The sequence below is a fragment of the Protopterus annectens genome, chromosome 3.part1, assembly GCF_019279795.1.
Source record: "Protopterus annectens isolate FY-2018-M chromosome 3.part1, PAN1.0, whole genome shotgun sequence".
In the NCBI taxonomy this organism is placed as follows: domain Eukaryota; kingdom Metazoa; phylum Chordata; order Ceratodontiformes; family Protopteridae; genus Protopterus; species Protopterus annectens.
In genome coordinates this window covers 1530603737-1530621639 of record NC_056732.1, presented here as the reverse complement: position 1 = coordinate 1530621639, position 17903 = coordinate 1530603737, and the positions used below count along the sequence as shown (strand labels likewise).

General features: G+C 42.7%; 1 protein-coding gene across 1 annotated transcript in view; it reads right to left on the bottom strand.

Moving 5' to 3' along the window:
- Window positions 1–5033: 5033 nt before the first annotated feature.
- The window catches only part of CDK5 (cyclin dependent kinase 5), a 650155-nt gene continuing 637285 nt past the window's right edge, over window positions 5034–17903 (bottom strand). The window contains exon 12 of the mRNA XM_044067607.1: window positions 5034–5849. Within this exon, the coding sequence (XP_043923542.1) occupies window positions 5763–5849 (87 nt within the window). The 3' untranslated portion in view covers window positions 5034–5762. The remainder of the gene's footprint in view (window positions 5850–17903) is intronic.

Genomic DNA, 17903 nt, shown 5'->3' with positions numbered 1-17903 from the left:
TCTGTGCTGCGGGAGTAAAAGAAACTCTTGGAGCATTTTCTTTGAGTCAGAGTAGTCCTGACCTTCCCAGTGGAAATGTTCCCTCATGGTATGTAAGGTTTCCCCAAAGGAATAGTCTTCAGAGGGAGAAGCTGAGGGGAATGGAATCTTCAGCATAAAAATCTTCATAAGGGGTAAAGGAGTAATCCTGCTCCTCAGAGGAGCCTGTGGAAATAGACACTTGATCAGCTGAGGCATAATCCTCCTCTTGTCTAGGCCTTTTGTTGGGGGGGGGGGGTTGTGAACCCCTGATTAAAGAAATCAAATCTTCAGCCATTTTAAGCATCTGTTTCTTAGGAATGGGGCCTTGAACTGGAGACTGAAGTGCAGACTTTCTTGGTTTTAGAGGAGTCTTAAGCTTAGCATAGGATTTTATGGTGGGAGTAGTCGGTCTGAAGACACCTTCTGAAACCAAAGGTGTTTCTACAGCACTGGCTTCTCCTTCCGCAATGTCATCGGTAGGGCCTAAAGAAAATGGCTGTCTGCCTAGAACTCTCTGCAAGAGATTCCGAAGCAGTCTAGAGTTCCAATTCTGCGGTAGCCAGGGGCTGCGTAGGAGCCTCACTGAAAACCGGAGAACCGGCGACCGGCCTAGCAGAGGCCTCGGAGTCTGGCTTGGATCTAGGCTGCCTGTCTTTATCCTTGCGTTTTTTATGCGTTTTTAGTCAGTTGCTCCGACGGCATAGTGTAATAAAATTTCCTACCGAAGTAGTGTCGTGCGAAATCAAAGCATCGCTTTATAGTTCGCTTATTGAACCTAGCACAAAACCGACAACCAGTGACGTCGTGGTCTGGGCCTAGGCAAGGTATACAATAAGAATGAAAGTCCTTATGAGGTATTTGCTTCCCACAAGAAATGCAATTATTAACTTTTTCTGACATTGGACTGAGGCAAGAAAAGGTTCCCCAATGGGGTACTTAGCTTTGAAGACTTCGGACTGAAACTCGATTCGAAAATCTCAGGTGTCAGCTGACCGGCACTTGCGAACTGCTTCTGCTTTAGGCACCGCGCGGCAAGAAAGACTGAAGAAAATGGCGTCGGATGCCTCTTATATACCCCTGGCGCACTGACGTCAGGGAAGAAGCGACAGCAACCGACGCCGGACCAAGACTTTGGAATTTGGGCCGACTGCGGGACCGCCTGACGGCAGGATAACCCTAGTGTGATGACTGCAGCAGGGTAACACGATGAACATCTTTCAAGTTTTGAATAATGTTCCCCATGCTATGGCTGATGTACCTGCTGTGATGGCCTGGCTGGAACTTTCCTGACTAAAGAGAATCCTAGACTGAGACTATTATGCCGTACCCGCCAATGAAATTAACTGGCAATGCAAGAAAGGATTAGGATAGCCTTTTCTAAAGGTTAGGAGTGCAAGATCCATGTGAGTCTCAGGTAGCACTGTAACTTTCTCATGTGGAGTCTGGCCAAAAGAATTATGGCAATGGCAATGCAATGTATCCTAGAGCTCTGAGATACTTCTTTGCAGTGATCTACTTCTGGTATAACTGAATGCCCCTTTGATACTGGCATACTGTGATGTCCCTGAGGATGGGTGTACAACACACAAAGGTGCAAAGATCCTCAGCTTCAGAAGCCAAACTGGAAGTATGAGGACACCTAACTGGAAGTAAAAGTGGTAGGTATCCACCCTGTCCAGAGGAAGGAAGGAAGGAAGGCTTTCTGTAAGTTGGCGACTATCAGAAGCCCCAAGAAAACCACCCTGTGGGAGTGCATCATGCTGGAATTCTGCAGACTCATAGTGAACTATACCTTGTGGAAGAAAGAATTTTAAATGACAAGATGCCTGAAAGAGGCAGTCATCCACATACAGGAAGATATGTATGCCCATGATCCTGCAAAAGCCAATTACTGGTGCCACACATTTGGTCAATACCTTCAATGCAACAGATGGACGAAAGGGGAGTCATGTAAATTATAATGACAGTCCCCCAGCAAAGAAAATGAAGCATCTGTTGTACTAGGGAATGAGAATATGAAGGAAAACATCTTTAAAATTCAGGCAGAACATCAGAGCTCTGAGATGCAGGAGGGGTAACAGGGCCTGTAAAGTCAACTTCTTGAATGTTGGTGCTTTTACGATGGTGTTTAGTCCTGACATGTCAAGTATGGGTCACCAGGTGCCCTCATTTCTCAGGACACTAAAGGGTCAAGAAGTGAACCCTACTGCTTGCTCTTAGAAGGAAATTTTCTACGACTCTCTGTTACAGACGTTTTGCAATGATTTGACTGATTAACTTCCTTTCATCTTTTGGTTCACAGAAAATAGCTGCCATTTGATGAATGCTTTCACTCCTCTCTGATGATGTGGAGGACCAAAGCATCTTTTGTTAATGATTTCCATACAGGGAGACACAAAGACAGTCTGCCTGCTACTTTATTTACGGGGTTGAGAAAAGGGGAGGACTGGGTGAGATGGAGGCCATATAGTCATTGCTGCTCTCTGCTGAAAGCCAGGGCCAGGGTCCCCAGTGGATTCCCGCTACTGTCCCTCTGCCTACTTTTCTTAAACTGCTCTTTCTTTTTCTTGCCTCATTTCCCCCTTCCCATGCTTAAGATAAAAGGAACCAGGCTTGACAGGGTAGTTTCTATCACAACAAGGCATGGGAAGGATTGAAGCAGTTGTTTGACCCTTTCTGCAACCTTAATTTATTCCTCCATTCTTTTGAAAACTTCAGTAGGGCTCACAAAAAGTGGGACTTTGCCAAGGGGGCTACTGTGGAGCTGTGCCTTGACATCTTGACATCCTATGGCAGGGGCTGAAGCCTCAGCCAGGAATGTCTTCTGATCATATAGTATATAGCTGCTGCCTGGATGCTGCCATCAATTGCATCAAGACCACACTTAATGGCGTTTTTTGCCAGGTAACTAGTTGCCTGTAAGAGTTCTAGTGATTCTGCTCTCAGGTCAGCATCATACACCTCCACAGTCTTCTGGAAACTGGGCATATGTGTCTGGCAGTTAACAGCACTGAATGACACTGTAGCAAACATTAAGACCTTCTTCCCAAATCTGTCCAAGACCCTACTTTCCTTATCACTGGGAAGGGTGTTAAGAAACGGGAACTAACCTGGACCCTTACTTGGGATTCATAGACACTACAACTGGATCTACCACTGGCTTCCCATATGGGTATTTGTGTTAAGTCCTGCATCACACGGAACCTGTCTGGTTTTTCAGATGTAGGGACAGAGTATCAAATTGCATGCAGGCTGCTAAGAAAGCATCATCTAAGGCTATTAAAATATGAGGAATGGCCACTGGTTTAGGTGAATCCTGGCCCAATAAAGCAAAAGAATCCTTTCTGGGCCTCAGATTCTTCTCTACCTTTCCCACCTATAGAAATTCCTCATTTTAGTAAAGGATTCTCCAAAACAGATTTCCTCAGATGGGGAGGCAGTGGAATCAGTGTCCTCCTGGTCAGACTCATAAAATCAGAGGGGAATACATCTGAGAGGGTAATGCAGGTCTTCCTCTTCACTTTCCTGCAAGTTATTAAGCAGATATCTATAGAGAGTAATCCCTTTTCCTTTGGAACAGGGGACTCCTGATACTGAAGGTTCAATGCCTGACTGCAGTGCCTGAACAGCTCGGAAGGCCTTGGATCAGGCTGAACTACACTTCATGGGAAACTTCTGAGGGAGTGACAGAAGTAAAAGGGTCACCAGGTGCATGCTTCATGGACATCTGTCAGGAGGTGAGGGGATAAGCCCATTTGTTTTGGTCTTTTTCACTAGGTTGTCTGTCCTGAAAGTTCTAAGCTCTATGCCACAGGCCAGACTTCCACACCATATCTCCCAACCTCCTCCCTAACAAGAATAGTGGAGATCCTGTCTTTGTCTTCAGATATGACCATATGTGCCTCCTCCATGCATACTGGAGTTTGGGCTTCTAGAGAAAGCCCCTGTACAGGATCAGTCTGGATGAATGTCCCCAGTGTCTTTGGGCTCTACAAAAGGCCTCCACCAAAGGACTGTAGAGATGCAGGCATCTGGAGCTGCAAAAGTGCATCATCTAAACTGGAATCCTCAGAACAATCAAGATCACTGAACCCTTGCAAAGCTTTTCCGGCATCATTTCTACATTCTTTTTTCTTTTCAAGGGGGAGGTTGGGGAAAGAGCAGATCCAGATGTCAGCATGGAGGTGTATCTGGGCTTAGGCTCCAACTATTTTCTAATCAAGGTATACGGATAGGGAATAAAGCCTACAGCTCAATGTTTTTGGAATGAGGCCCTCGCAGATGTCACGGTGTTTGATGGTGTGATCTCCTCAAAGGCAGAATACACAGCGTAAGTAGCAATCCTTATGACAGAGTTGTCTACCATAGCCATATCATCCTCTTTTTAGACAGAAGTAACCTGCAATACCAAATCAGCATTATTACTGAAATTCTACCCAACAATAAGAGGGTAAAAAACAGGTTCCCCAATGACTTACATATCTGCTCCTGAGCTCCTAAGATGGACGACCACTACATGGATGGTAAAACTTAACAAGAAAATAAAACAGGTGTCAGCATTTGCAAGCTACAGCAAAAATGTTTTAAAATAGCATAGGTAGATGCCCCTCTTATACCTGCACACTGATGTACCTGATGCTGAGTGTGCACCATGCAAAGGAGAAAAGATCTTCAGCTTCAGAAGCACAGACTGGTGTATGTGGACACTTAGCAGCTAAGTCCTAGTAGTAATGGGTACTACAAAAGCGATCTAAGCAAAGAACATCTGAAGGCACCACTGGGCCACATCTAGTCTGTGTGCCATATGCTCCAGTCACTTGCAGCAAAGGAGAAAAGCTACCACAGCATGTGCTTGGAGTCTGAATCATCAATTAGCACTTGCAACCTGCCTCATGAACAAATAAAGTTACATACTCTTTCAAGATTCCTTAATTACTGACCTACGTGTAACTGGGTTGTAGGGCGGATGTTATATGGGGCTGCTTACACTCTCCACAAAGAAACAAAAATGATGACAACTGCTGAGTTCAGTTTACTGTGTCAGGAAAGACTGGGAATTAAGTTCCAAATTTTTTTTCAAACTTTGCCAGTCAAGTACCTACTATGTATAATAAAAAGGCTTTTTTTCCCCTAACAGGGGGTCACATGGCTCATTCTGTACATAAAATCTCAAACGTAGCCCTACCTGCAGCTGATATTTGGCCTCACAGCTAGACAGCAAGATAAAATAAAAATGGGGGTCATCTCAGTGAAAAGCTATAACACATCTGCTTCACATAACCTCACATTAAAAATTAAAAAAACAATGCTGGCAATGTGTACTTCAATCTGACGAATGACTTGACTATTTACAATACAATTAACAGCAACATGCCATAGAGCAATTCAACAGAAAGCAGCTCTCCACCAGTTCGGGAGGTAGATCACCTTTCTACAAACTGCAATGATACTGACATTCCCAAATCTATGGTTTACAGTAGTTCGATGAATGAATGTCTCAAAAAGATGACACACATGGATCCTCTCAAGTGCTACATTGTCAATATGGACACGGCACAACGTGCAAATTACTTTAGTGGATTCCTCCAAAAGATCCTTTTAGGTACTGACATTGAAGTCGTCAAATGCCTCTAATCAGACCTCAAACGGAAACAAACCCTGGGATTCTCTAAGCATTTCAAGAAAAAATGATAAATGGTGGTACAGCAAATGCCAGAGACATGTATGGAGTTTAAGTTCCTCTAAGGTAGGCAGAAGTCTGCAAAATATGGATGCTGAAGAGCATCTTCTGCTGACGTCCGATGTGCTGGATTGCACTTCAACAGGTTCTGTAAAAAGAAAAAAGAGAACTAAAAAGATATGCTTACAATCTGCATTCATTGCCATGTTCAACCAATAATGCATTTCAGTACTCTGAAGATTGCAATCATGAATAACATTTTGATGAAATAAAATGCTTCAATAGTCTTTCAAATAGTCTGTCACAATATTAACTTTGCAGTACTAGTTCTAAGGACACTTTTTGCCACAAATTACAACAGGGAGACAGCAGAAAAAATGGAAAGACATTTTAAAAACAAAAAGACAAAGATTATTTACAAAAGGTATGCGTTAACAGGAAAAAAATACATAGACTAACATAGCACTCAAAATAAGCTAAATAATGAAGGGCATACCATGTCCAACTACTACAAATGACAATAACAGCCACTACATGTGCAGGCTATTCAGACATGGGGAAGGTGACAGGATACAGTCAGGAATGCACCTTCATACAACAAGTAATACTGTAACAACATATCTAGTATGGACCCACATTTTTCATTGGCTCAAATTAAGAATTTTAATGTGAACAAAAAGAAAGATCTTTCTGAAAGGCAGTAGTGAGAAGAAAGCCAAGTTCTAAATAATTGAAATACCAAAGAATACCTGTTAATTGTGATCTAAGCAAAAGAGACTAACAAAGATGTGAACTAATTACAAATCATGGCAAAAATGTTTATAATGGAGACATTTCTGACACAAGCACTGAAAGCAGACATACCCCCAGTGGAGTATTTCTCACTGCGTGGTTCGCTACCTTATAGTAAAAGAAAATGCGTTTTAATGATCCACATGGACATGGTTCACTTAGCAACATCCTGGCTCATCCTTATCATGGAACAAAGGGCACAAACAGCTGATCCATCTATGGAAGTTCAGGCAATTACTTCAGAAAGAACCCGAGTGGCTTGTGCATGTCCAGGTTATGAAAGGTCTTCCTCCACAAGTTGTCAACCCCTGGAAAGGCAGCAAGTAGACAAATGGACTGGCTTAAGGACAATTCTGACATCACTTTCACAAGGAAAGAGTTCAAGGAAATACTCAGGGCTGTAACACCTCAGGAATAACAGGAAGTAGGTGGAGTCAAAGAAGAAAGGCAGGGTCTCAAAAAAGTACTGTGTGTGAATAGTGTAGAACAGACACTCTGCCAAGCAAGACATGAAAGCAAGACACATGAGGAAAGCTGCTGGTGGAATACAGAAGTCAGAGGAGTTATTAAATGAAAGGGGTACAGGGAAACATAGGACACAGAAAAGCCGGAAGTAGGAGAAAGAAAAGATGGACCAGGCAAAGAAGTAACACTACCTAGCTGACAAAGACACTAAGAGAGCAGCCACAATAGCAAAGAACAAAGCATAAGAGGCACTCTGCCAGCTTCTGGAAAATGGCTCAGCAGATGACAAAAAGAAACTATGTCAGGATGCAAGGTAAAGAAGATAGTCATCAGATAACATTCATAAGGGATGCCAGCAACAACCTGCTCAGCAGTCCACAAGACATCAAAGGCAGATGGAAGGAGTACTTCCAGCAGCTTCTGAATGAAGAAAACTTCACAGAAGCTGTTCTGCTCCATACACAGTCTACAGTGAAAGAGGAAGAGCCCTCACTAGAAGAATTAAAAACAGCATTAAGGGAAATGGAGTCAGGGAAAGCAGCATGCTCAGATGAAGTCACAACAGATATGTTTAAGATGTTGAGTGATTTAGGTATGAAATAGTTACTGGGAGTAACCATAGTAATATCCAAATGACAGCAGAAAAAGCATGCTAATGACAGTGTACAAGAACAAAGGGGACATTCACGACTAAATACAGAGGTATCAGACTCCTGCCACACTGTATGAAAGTTCTGGAGAAGGCAACTGATAAATGAATATGCAAAGAAGTAGAAAGGTAGACAGATGATGAGCAATTTGGATTCAGATCAGGATGCAGTGCAACTGATCTGATGTTTGCAGTGAGACAACTAGCAGAGAAGGAACTAGAAACTTGCGGAAAGCAATGACAAGACCCCAAGAAAATAGATCTGGTCAGCTCTCTGATAGTTCAAAGTCCCAGAAACGTTGGTAGAATTAGTGCAGGCCATGTATAATGACTCAATGATGCAAATATAAACAGTAGTTAGACTCACACAAGTGTTCCCAGTGGGAGTGGGAGTGGGTGTGCATCAAGGTTAAGCACTGAGCCCACAGGTGCTCATACTGATGATGGACTACATTAACTAGCAGGTAAGAAGGGACACGTCAATATACACATTGTATGCAGATGATATGGCATCACAAGCAGACTTTGAACCAGAACTACAGCAAATGATAAGGCAATGGAATGTAAAACTGAAGTCACACATGAAAAGTCCAACTCTCTCATACCCCAATAAATCAAAAATCTTATTAGACTCCACTCCTTTAGTAAATCTTTTTCATGGGTAAATCCTGTGTAATGAATCTTGTAAACATCTTCCATAGGTTCATAGGTTCATACTAGGCTATCTGCCCAAGGGCATTTATAAGCCTAGCCCATAGTTATGTGGCTTTCGCCACCCCTTTAGTTTGAATAAAACTATGCCTATTATTTTGTTGTGCCTCTGTCAAGCAGTGACACTGAAGTAATCCCTGGGGTATATCTGCGATCTCCCATCCATTGGTCAAGATTCCTCTTGAACAAGGCCAGTGAGGTGCTCTGCCTCACATGTACCGGTATTTTGTTCCACAGCATAGGGAGTCTCTGGGTGATGAATCTGTCCCTCCAGCACGTTCTATTAATAACCGTGTCAAGGTTTAAGTCTCCCGCCCTTGTGGTTCTGAGGGATCTAGATTTTTTGAGGTGAAGCATATTCATCAACTCTGGGTTTGACATGGCCTTATATGTCAGGCACAGGTCACCTCTGAGCAAGCGGTATGAGACTGAATAGAGCTGGAGTTCTTTCAGTCGGGCAGCATAAGACATATTTTTCAGACCCTTTATCCTTTTGGTGAGGAACTTTTGGGGCCTTTCAAGCTGCAGCAGGTGTCGGGTAAGATACATTCCGAACGGGGCATTGTACTCAATCATAGGTCTAATGAGTGATGAGTACAGGGGGACGATGACCTCCCTTGATCTAGATGTGAATTCCTTCATGATCAGGTGGGCAATATAGAAGGTTTTCCTAACTACTTTAGCAACATGAGTGTCAAACGAAAGGTTACTGTCAACCTGGGTCCCCAGATCCCTGATGTCTTCTTCTGTGCTCAGTGGATTGCCACCTATATGGTAGCTAGGGGTAACCTTGTTTTTCCCGAAGGGTATGACTATGCATTTCTTGGCGTTTAACTTTAGGCCATGGCTCTGGCACCAGTTATCCGTTTCTGAGAGGCCCTTCTGAAGGATATCTGTGTCAGATGTGTTTTCGACTATGGCGCCCAGTTTGCAGTCATCTGCAAACTTTGTCAGCCATAACCCTCCTGTGTTTGCTTGTACTTCAGAAAAGTAGATGCCGAACAAGAGTGGACCCAGGACTGAGCCCTGTGGGACACCACTTGTGACAGGCTTTGAGTCTGACATGGCTTAAGCAACTCTGACCCTGTGGGTTCTGTCACTTAGCCAGTTTGCAACCCATCTTGTGATGTATGGGTTTACATTCAAGCTGATGTGTTTTTCGATGATACCTGAGTGGGGTATTGTGTCGAAGGCCTTTGCCAGGTCGAGGTAGGCTGTATGGACTGCCTTTCCCTCATCAATGGCCTTGGTGACCGTCTCGAAAAAGTCAACCAAGTTTAAGAGGCATGATCTGCCTTTGACAAAGCCAAACTGGGTTGGATCCAAAGTCTGCAAGTTCCCTATGTCTTTATTTATGAGTTCCATTATGATCCTCTCCATGGCTTTGCAGATAAGGCTTGTCAAGCTAATGGGGCGGTAATTTCCAGGGTCGGTGGAGGCACCGCCCTTGTGAAGTGGGACCACAGTCGCCGTGCGCCACTCCTTGGGTACGTATCCTGAGGTGAGGCTAAGATTAAACAGCTGTCCTAACTGTGGGTTTAATTCCTCGTTGAGTTTGTGGAGCACACAGCCGGGGACACCATCCGGTCCCATGGATGTTGTGTTTTTTGCCTTTGTGAGAGCAGTTCTCACCTGGGCGATGGAGATGTTTGGGGGGCTACAATCCTCTGGTATAGATACCTCTCCTTTTGGGGGGGGGGGGAGAAGTTTGCACTGAACCTGTCAGCCAGTATGTTGGCAATGTGTGTAGGTTCAGTAATCTTCACGTCATTTTGAACTAATTCTGAGCATATCTGGGAGTTTCCTCCTAGGTTCCTAACATAGCTAAAGAAGGCCTTATGATTGTCTTTTGAGTCCTTGGCGATTTTTCTCTCAAAATTAGCCTTGGATGATTTTATGAGAGCTCTTAGTTTTTTACTTATAATGATCAAAGGTGTCTTACCTTTCAAGGATTTTGCTCTATCTTGTAGTAGCTTCCTCCTTTTGTTGTAGAGCTTGTTTATGGCTGGGGTCCACCAGACTGGACGCTTGCCTTTGGTACAGAGAGTCTTAGTTTTGTTTGGGATTGCCTGATCCATGCAGTCCTGTAGGTGCTGGTAGAAGGCGTTTGTAAGTGATTCAGCGGTTTGAGTAATGTTTACCACTGGCTCAGGGGCCTTAAAGGAGACCACACTAGTTTTTAGAAGTGTGAAGTCGGCTTTTGAGAAGTTTTTCACTGTGGTCTTTTTTATTTCAGGTGGGGGCGGGATGAGGACCTCCAGCGAGATTAGTTTATGATCTGATCTCACCAGTGAGGGGTATACTTCCGGTGTTGAACATTTTGATCCCATGTTCGTGATGATGAGATCAAGTATGTTTTCTCCTCTAGTGGGGATGGTGACTAGTTGTTCCATGGCATTTGAGTTTATGAACTCCAGGAATCTTTGGGTCAGAGTGTTTGGGCTTGAGTAGTGTTCCCAGTCTATATTAGGGTAGTTGAAGTCACCTAGTATGATGGTGTTTGGAGATACATTTATCCCCTCCAATGTTTTCAGGAAGGCCATGTGAGGTTCCTGAGTTTGAGAGGGTGGCCTGTAACATGCTACAAATTGCAGAGCAGTCTTGCCTATGGTTAATTGCACCTGGATGGTCTCCGATGCATCGTGCGTTGCCACCAACCTTGAGGTGTGGGTGTCCTTTATGAATATGGACACACCCCCCCTCCTTTCTTGGTGTTGTCTGGATTTTGGGGCCAGAACGCATGATATGAGGTGAAACCTGATAGGGCTGGGGTGCTCTCAGGAGCCTTGAACCAGGTTTCTGTCACAGCACAGACATCGATGTTCTCCATATTGAGAAGGGCCTCGAGTGCGTGCATCTTGAGATTGAGACTTCTGGCATTGAGCAGCATTACCCTTAGTTTTTTTCCTTTTTTGTGTTCTAGGGTGGTAGGTTTAGAATTTGAGCCTTGCCTAAAAAAGGCACTATGGGGGTGGCAAGAGCCTTTGCCAATATCTGGAAGCCCAGGGGTGACAGGTGCAAGCAGTCCCTTGCGAAGCAGCGTGGCTTGTCCAGCATGTCATCCCAGGTAGACAGACATTGGATGTCCTTTGAATGACACCAGAATTTAAGCCAATTATTAAAGCTGATCATCTTATCACTGTATTGTGGCATCATTCTAGGTGAAGGTAGGATACTGCTCAAGGTCAGGGTCATACCTGCCTGGGCTACATAATCAGAGAGCTCCTCGATGTCCCTTTTCATGTAGTCCAGGGAGGTACGTCTCAGGTCGTTGACACCAGCGTGGACAATGACTGAGTCATACTTGTACCTGCTGTTGAGAGACCTAAGTGCTTGCGTTATGTGGCGGATTCTAGCGCCCGACAGGCAGCTTACTGTGACCTTCTCCTTACTCAGTCTGGTGAGCGGGACGTCAGCGTGTCTGACTATGGAGTCACCAATGACGAGTGTGTCTGGCATTGTGTTTGGCCTTAAGGGCTGTGACTATTTGACACTCTGACTGTGTGACACTCTGACTGTGTGGTCTATGTGTTGCATGTGTTGGGTCCTGAGGTGGTAGTTGTTTGGGTGTCTGCTTTGGTGGCCTCTGCTGTTTTGGTAGATTTTTGATCAGAGCCTCCGAGTATGTCTTTGTGTGATTATGTGTATGATTTGAAGTTGTGATGGTACTATGTGTGACTGGGTATGTATTGTGTGTGGTTACCTTCTCCTCCTGTCTGGTCTTGCCAGTCCTATGCTGAGAGAGCTCAGCCTCCAGTATGGCCGTATAGTTGCATCTCTCGCATGTATTTGTGTTTTGTGGGAGAAGGAGAGGATTGTCTGTGTACATGAGGCAATTGTAACATTGCCTCAATATTCCCAGGTTCACCAGTTGAGCAGGAGAGGACACTAGTAACTGATCCCTCGACATACTAGAAGTAATAGATAAAGAGACTTTCAAAGGACTCCGGGGGATGTGGGTTTTAGGCTGGTGGGGTACTATCTATAATAAGAGTGCTTTATCAAGGTGCAAGTACTGTAGGAGTAAGTGCTAGGCTTTACACATAGAGAATAGTCTACTTGGGAATCAAGTAGAGATGAACTTTTCAGTTATAGGATACGCTGGTTAGATCAGCAGTACAGCTCAAGGAAGGTAGTTTTAAGGGAAAATTTGAAGAGTGGAATTTAGATGGCCTGAATAGTTTAACCGCCGCTGCTCTTGTGTGCAACAGTGGCAACTCTGCGCTAACGCGCGTTTAGTGTGTTTTATATCAGGGGGCTGAAAAAACCTAGGAACTGGCCCAAAACGACCAATAGACTACAAGTTACTGGCTGAAACCTCACAAAACTGGACCAACAGGCAGCTCAATGCTTCCCACTACCACTGGTAAGCAAGGGAACTTCCTCTCTTCCAAATAAGGCAAAGAATCAGTAACAGGAACGACAAACAAAGTCCAGGGATCAGCAACTCTGAAACTGGACTACTCTAGCTCAGTAAGGTGGGAAAACAAGAGATATATTTTTTTTTTCTTCAGAAAACACGGAGAAACAGATACAGTAGACACTTATAAATGCTATAAATCGGCTATCACAGCCTACAGAAACAATTTGCAACAATTACAGATTTAAAAGTAACAAAATGAGATTTCAAGTGCAATAACAAGATATATGCAGAAAAACAATTACAATGCATCAGCAAAGCAGGCGAAATACAGTCGCTAGGTAATTAGAAGTGGAAAACCACAAAAAATATACTTAAATCAGGTAAAGTCGCTTTTTTAGCTCTCTGAAGCCTGGATTACTCTGCTGGCCACCACGAGGATCTGTGCTGAGTAGGTACAAGCTGGAAAACGCGTTTAGCGTGTTTTATATCAGGGGGCTGAAAAAAGCTAGGAACTGGCCCAAAACGACCAATAGACTACAAGTTACTGGCTGAAACCTCAGAAAACTGGACCAACATGCAGCTCAATGCTTCCCACTCCCACTGGTAAGCAAGGGAACTTCCTCTCTTCCAAATTAGGCAAAGAATCAGTAACAGGAACGACAAACAAAGTCCAGGGATCAGCAACTCTGAAACTGGACTACTCTAGCTCAGTAAGGTGGGAAAACAAGAGATATATATATATATATATATATATATATTTTTTTTTTCCAGAAAACAAGGAGAAACAGATACAGTAGACACTTATAAATGCTATAAATCGGCTATCAGGTTATTCAGGCTGTTGACTGTGTACAAGCTGTCTGTACAAGACAGTTGTCAAGCCAGCAAATGGAGTGAATCAGAAGAAGCTGAAACTTGAGATAGAATGGACAACTGTGGAACAAGTTAACAGCTTCAAGTATCTGGGAGGGGTGGATGAGGAGAAGGCAAGTCTAAATGAGGAGGTCAAAGTTGCAATCAGAGGGGCCGCAGCCAATGGGCACAGTGTCAGGGGTAGTGTATGACAGAGGAATACCAAAGAAGTTGAAAATAAATGTATACAAAACAGTTGTATGGCCAGAGAGTCTGTGTTGTACAAAAAACTGGGCAGAGAAGATGGAGCAGTTGAGGAAGCCAAATGTGCTAGAGACCCTCGAGATTCAAATCACTCTAAATATGGCGTACCTTTCAGATCACTGTGGGCTACAGAATTCACTCCATATCTGCAGAAAATCACGTAACATTCTTAAGAAACTCCTCATATGTAGGACTGCTGTTATCCTGGGTGATTTTAGTTATTTAATGATTAACCGAGGGATCAAAAATACCAATGCAAGAATACGCAAAACTTCTTAGATTTTATTAATAATAACCACCTGGATCACATTGAAAATCTACTTTCTAGAGAACGGAATATACTTGCTCTGGTCATAACAAAAAAAATTTTTATGTACCGTCCACAAGAGTAGGGAAATAGAAAGTTCACCCCGGGGATCACTCCAGTGGCTCTACTTGATAGAGGCACTGGGAACTAACATCGGGTGGCACAATGCCAGGGCACGTCTATGGGCTAGGCTTGTAAATGGCTCCTGGGCCATTAGCCTAGTACACACCTATGAACCTGTGAACCTATGAACCAATCACTGGACAATTCAAGGGACAAGCTAGTAATGTTCTCTATCAAAACCGCCCAAAATGATGGAAATACAGCGCAGTGGTGCAGCGGTAGCGTTGTCGCCTCACAGCAAGAGGTTCTCTGGTTCGATTCTTGGCTGGCGTGCCTTCTGTGTGGAGTCTGCATGTCCTCCCTGTGTTCGTGTGGGTTTCCTCCAGGTGCTCTGGTTTCCACCCACGTTACAAAGACATACATCTGGAGCGTTTCTCCCCGGGCCTCCGCTGAAAATTGGCTCATTCCAAGTCGGACTTTCCCGGTTAACAAATAATAAATAAATAAATAAAATAAATAAAAATAAACAATACAGAATTCAAGGACTTTAAACAAACAAATCTCCTAAAATTCTATGCTGAAGTCTATATATTACAGTACAATAATATTACCCACAATGCTAGGTCTAATAGTCATGTAAAAAAGTTCTACTCTCACCTGGACAAATGTGAGAAACTGTCAGTTCCCAATAAATCCAAGCCAATGGGAGAAGTTTAAAAGTAAACCTGCTTGTTAATCTTCTAGCATTAAAAAAAACTATGCAGAAAAAGAAAATAGAAGAAATTCCTAAAACTGTACAGCAGAACAAAAGAATCCAAACTAAAGAGAATGTCAAACAGACAGATAACAGGCTAAAAGGGGACACATGAAAAATGAAGGCATCTCAGGAAATCAAGTTCAGCTACAGAAGCCAGAGTCAACCACAAATCCTTCTTTAGTTATGCCAGAAAAATAAGACACAACATCCAACTTTGCTCCAAGCTTATTCACACTGGCACCAACTACTCAGATCCAGTGGATATCACTAACATACCAGCTAATTAATTTAAAGTCAACCTCACCTCTGAGACACTATTCCAAACTCACCTATCCCTGACAGAATCCTGTCACAAGACAGCACATACTGAAAGTACTCTCCGAAATGGAGAATATCTTATCCATGGGACCTGCCAACATACCAGGTTGTCTAAATAATAACATTAAGCAAACATTGGCAAACCTACTCCTCAGACTCTTCAACCAGAGTCTATCAACTGATTTTGTCCCGCAGGAGTGGGCATAGCTGTTATAATGTGAGTCCACAAGGGTGGTCCCACCTCAGACTTCAGGAATTACAAATCAATCAGCCTAACAAGTCTTACATGCAAAACTTTGGAATGTACCACAACAGACCTAATTAACTATGATATCAAAATTTTATTAGATGTGACCCCATCAGTAAGTCTTTGTCAAGGGTGTATCCTAACTAATGAATCTTGTAAACTACTTCCAGAAGGTTACTCAGGCTGCTGACTGTGGACAAGCAATCTACTCAGTGTACCCTGACCTCAACCAAGGCATTCCATACCATACCACATACAAATATAATAAACAAGTTGAATGAACTCCAAATTGACCTATATGTGCTTAGATAGATAACCAACTGGCTTAGAGAAAGGACTCACTGTGACAGTGGGGGGACTATCCTATGAGAACAGGAATTTGACCAGTGGAGTCCTACAGGAATCAGTTCTGCTGTCTGTTAACTACTTCTCTGATCTCCAATTACCAAATCAATATCGCTGGTTAACAAAGTTTACGGATAATCATAAGCTGGGAATTACTGCCAAGTATTTGGAAGGCAATCCTGGATCCTACTTAAAGTATAGATAACACACCACTTCCACCTGGGTACATGGGTGGACAGTGTCCTTATTTTAGACCAACACACTGCAACTGCGCATGATAAAAAAGATTTCCTAACCACTGTTGCAGTGTGTTGGTCTAAAATAAGGACACTGCAACAGTGGTTGAAATCCTTTTTATCGTGCACAGTTCATAGCTAAAGATACATTTACCAGAACTAAAGAAGTCCTCACCTCTTTGTATTTTGCAATGATTAGATCCATAATTGAGTGCAATTCCCCCTTCAGAAAGCACCTTATTCAGCATATCAAGCAAACGTAAAGACCCCAAGTGTCTGTAAATAAAAAGATCAGGGGTTTAAAAGACTAACTGCCAGGAATGACTTGGAACTTTGTCCCTGCACTCCACTTCAGACAGACTCCTTGTGAGCGACTTGTGCCTTGCTTAAAGGGCTACAAGGGATCCAGTAGTCCAAAAACTATTATGCCTCAATAAATCAGTCTAGCTACCACTAATGCTAGAGACCTAAAATTACTCCAAAAAATAAACAAGACTAGGAAGAAGGATACATTTTCACATACCTAACCCTTTGTTGGAATAAACTTCCTCTCAAAATTAAGCAATGCAACATACTGTCTGACTTTAAAAAAGAGTTGGATACCTCAATGGGTATTCACAAATTCACACCTAGTACAACTGGCTAGGACCTCGTCGGAAAGAGAGGCAAGACTTAAGGGTGTCTACTGTCAAGGCAGAAATGGCTTTAAGGCTTGACTGCCTTGTAACTCCTGTGATAAATGTTTATATAATACTAACAAAGCAGCCTCATGTCAGAGAGTTGGTGCTTACATTCAATTATTAATAACTAGGCATTGCTAAATATGTAAATTAAATTTATGACAATCAGCTATTCGATTCAGTCTTAATTCAATGTTTGATTTCACATTAGACATCAAGCACAAAAAAATCTGTTAAACACACAGATTATTTTCAATCTAATTAGGGATCAGGAATTAATTAGTGATCATATTATTTAATTTGCACCCCTATTACAAGTCTTTACAGCTGGAGCAGTGATTTCTCACTTTGTACTGGAGTCAACATTATTAAGTAGATACAGATCTTAGGTGCTTTGTTGCATGCTAATATACTCTTCTAGCTCACATTCCAATAAGGCATCCTGTACAGCCTATTTTCTTACCATGAAATTCCGTTTCCTGACATGTTATAATTCTCATTTCTAAAATTTTAACTTCTGTAATAACTGATTTTCCCCTCTTATTGACAGTTTGCCTTTGGCTTTCCATTTTCCAGTTACAACTTTTCTAGCAACTATCAGTACGAATAATAATGATGCTTTCACTGCCTTAGTATATGTTATTTTACCTAGTCTCAAAAAATACCTCTACACTGAGGCTACTCCCTTCCCATTATAATACTTAACATGTTATTCAATTCATTTTTGTACTGAATCAACTCCTTACGTTCCCTGAATATATGCCCCCAAGAACCTTTTTATGAGCCATCACACTTCCAACCTATGGCACTTATCTGGGGGAACATTTTTCTTAAGTCTCACAGTTGTACATGAATATTTGTATAAACACTTCCATACAAAAAGTAGTTCCATATCTGTGATTAATACACATTTCCTTCCATTTGCCATCTGCAACACCTTAATTTAGTTGACAGTCCCATGCTCTTTGTACCTTTGTACTATATTGTCTTTTCAGAAGTAATACTGCCTTACATGCTTTACTTACTTTTTCCAGTCTGCATTTTTTGTTCTAGCCTCAGTTACAAAATCTAGTATTTGTCGTTTAACACTTACTTTCCCATCTCTGTACATTTTCCTTTAAATCTGACATAAGACCTGCATAGACAAGATGAT